Source organism: Echinops telfairi, unplaced genomic scaffold (assembly GCF_000313985.2).
Source record: "Echinops telfairi isolate 266 unplaced genomic scaffold, ASM31398v2 ScPeMD7_22;HRSCAF=79, whole genome shotgun sequence".
Classification (NCBI taxonomy): Eukaryota; Metazoa; Chordata; class Mammalia; order Afrosoricida; family Tenrecidae; genus Echinops; species Echinops telfairi.
The window spans coordinates 2,867,255-2,869,155 of NW_022103919.1; the positions used below are offsets into that span (position 1 = coordinate 2,867,255).

A 1,901-nucleotide genomic window follows, 5' to 3' on the forward strand; every position below is an offset into this window, starting at 1 on the left:
CACACACACACACACACACAGACACACACAGAACATTGCCCCACCTTCCCATCTGGCACGCTGCTATAGCCACTGAAGTGCAGGGGTCCGGGCACGGTGGGCCTGGAGCTGGTGGGGAGGCGGGGCTCCAGGCAGTTGGTCAGGCAGAGGGGCAGGCCAGCCCAGCCGCACATCAGGATGTAGACGGCGGAGAAGACCAAGGAGCACAGCACGAAGAGCAGCAGGCGACTCTGAGGGGACAGCCATCATTGGTGTGGGGTGTGTGTGTGTGTGTTGTGTGTATAGGGGAGCCTGGTCTCTGGGGAGCCTGGACCTCAGGGCTCCAGACCCCTGCTCAGCAGCTCCTGGACCCCAGCAGAATCCACGGCCTCCGTTTACCAGGCCTTACTCTGGGCTGCCCACCGTCCGGGTGCAGGAGGAGGTGCTGGCCAACAGTTCTCTGGCCATCCCAGCACCCTGGAGCAGAAACCCCACGTGGGGTGACCTGTGTGGCTCGAAGCCACATGGCAAGGAAGTGGTGGCGACGGGGCCTCAACCCCAGCTGCAGAGCCCAGGCTCTTAAACAGAAGCCTGGGCATGCTGTGCAGCCTTGATGTGCCTCCTGCCATCTCTGGGCCTGTTTCCTCCTCCGAGACCATCACCACAGCCAGAGTTCTCGTGAGCAGGGTGGCTGCCCTGGTGACCTAGTGGCATCATGACAGAAGTGCCACAGAGGGTGGCTTCCTTCTGCCTACAGCAATTGCTCTCCTCACAGTTGTGCTCAGCAGGTTCGGCTCTGGCTGAGCACCAGCTCAGATGGCCAGGGAGGAAGGTCCTGCTGGTCTCCTGGTTGCTCTGAGCCGGTCATGTGATTTGCCATCAATCTCCCGTTTCTGCTTGTGTCCCACCTCTTTTATGACTCCCGCACACAGGACGACAGTCACTGGCCCAGGGAGGTTAGGAGACTGGGGGCCACATTCAATCCCCTACATTGGTGAGAGGGCTCGGGATAGACTGTAAAGAAAAGGCAGCAGAGTCACATGTCCTAAGAGCTAGCTATCAGCTCCTTCAGACATACCCCTTCCCCCCACTGCCAACCGAGTGCTGCTCCTTTAGCCAATGGCCGTGATCTGGGTCAGCTGTCCAGGGGAACTCAGAGGGTGATGGAAGAAACTCGAGGAAAGTGTCATTCAAGAAATGGTTTCAATAATTTAAAGGTTGCTGCCCAGAGTCCCACCTCCAGCTCCTCCAGGAACCATGCATCAAGGGCTGTTTAAACCAGGAAACCCTCCTGGCCTCGGGCTGGCCACACCGAGCCCCTGAGGAGGGACAGGACCTAGGGTCAGCTGTCATGTGCTGGCCCATACGGGCCACCATCGGTGCCTCTGTGAGTTCTGTGTTTCCCCAATCTTGCTTAAGGCACAGGGTTAGTGGCCCCTCAGAAGCTGCCCAGCAGCTGGTTGAGGCCCACAGCCCATCAGAAGTGGGGCAGCAACCCCACCCCGCGCACATCCGGCCTGAAGGCCACCTCTTGTGGCCACAAGCCACAGTACTTTCTAAAAATAGGGCTCCTCTGGGTAGGCGTCTGTGTGTGTGTGTGTGTGTGTGTGTGTGTATGTGTGTGGTGTTTCAGTTCGTTGATTATTGCCCCAAACCCTCGGGCTCGCTGACCAGGGGGGTCTCCTGAGGAAAGATTAGAGTAGCTAGAGGTGGTCACAGAACTTTGAGACCGTAACCCACTAGGGGGGGCTGGGTATGACTACCCCCATTTTATGGATGCCGGGCACTGAAGGGGTGGCAAGGGGGGCGGGGTGGGGGGAAGGCAACTGTTTGCCCAGGGCCACTCAGCCAACATGGACCTGGAGGCCAGGCCAGCCTATCTGTCTGTCCATGAGGCCCTAAGTCCTCAGTGGGTTCGGTCC

General features: G+C 59.0%; 1 protein-coding gene across 1 annotated transcript in view; it reads right to left on the reverse strand.

Annotated features, from left to right (window-relative positions):
• Positions 1–434, reverse strand: part of ST6GALNAC4 (ST6 N-acetylgalactosaminide alpha-2,6-sialyltransferase 4) — a 9,510-nt gene extending 9,076 nt beyond the window's left edge. Inside the window, exon 1 of the mRNA XM_004713289.3 lies at positions 45–434. Within this exon, the coding sequence (XP_004713346.3) occupies positions 45–173 (129 nt within the window). The 5' untranslated portion in view covers positions 174–434. The remainder of the gene's footprint in view (positions 1–44) is intronic.
• Positions 435–1,901: the final 1,467 nt, after the last annotated feature.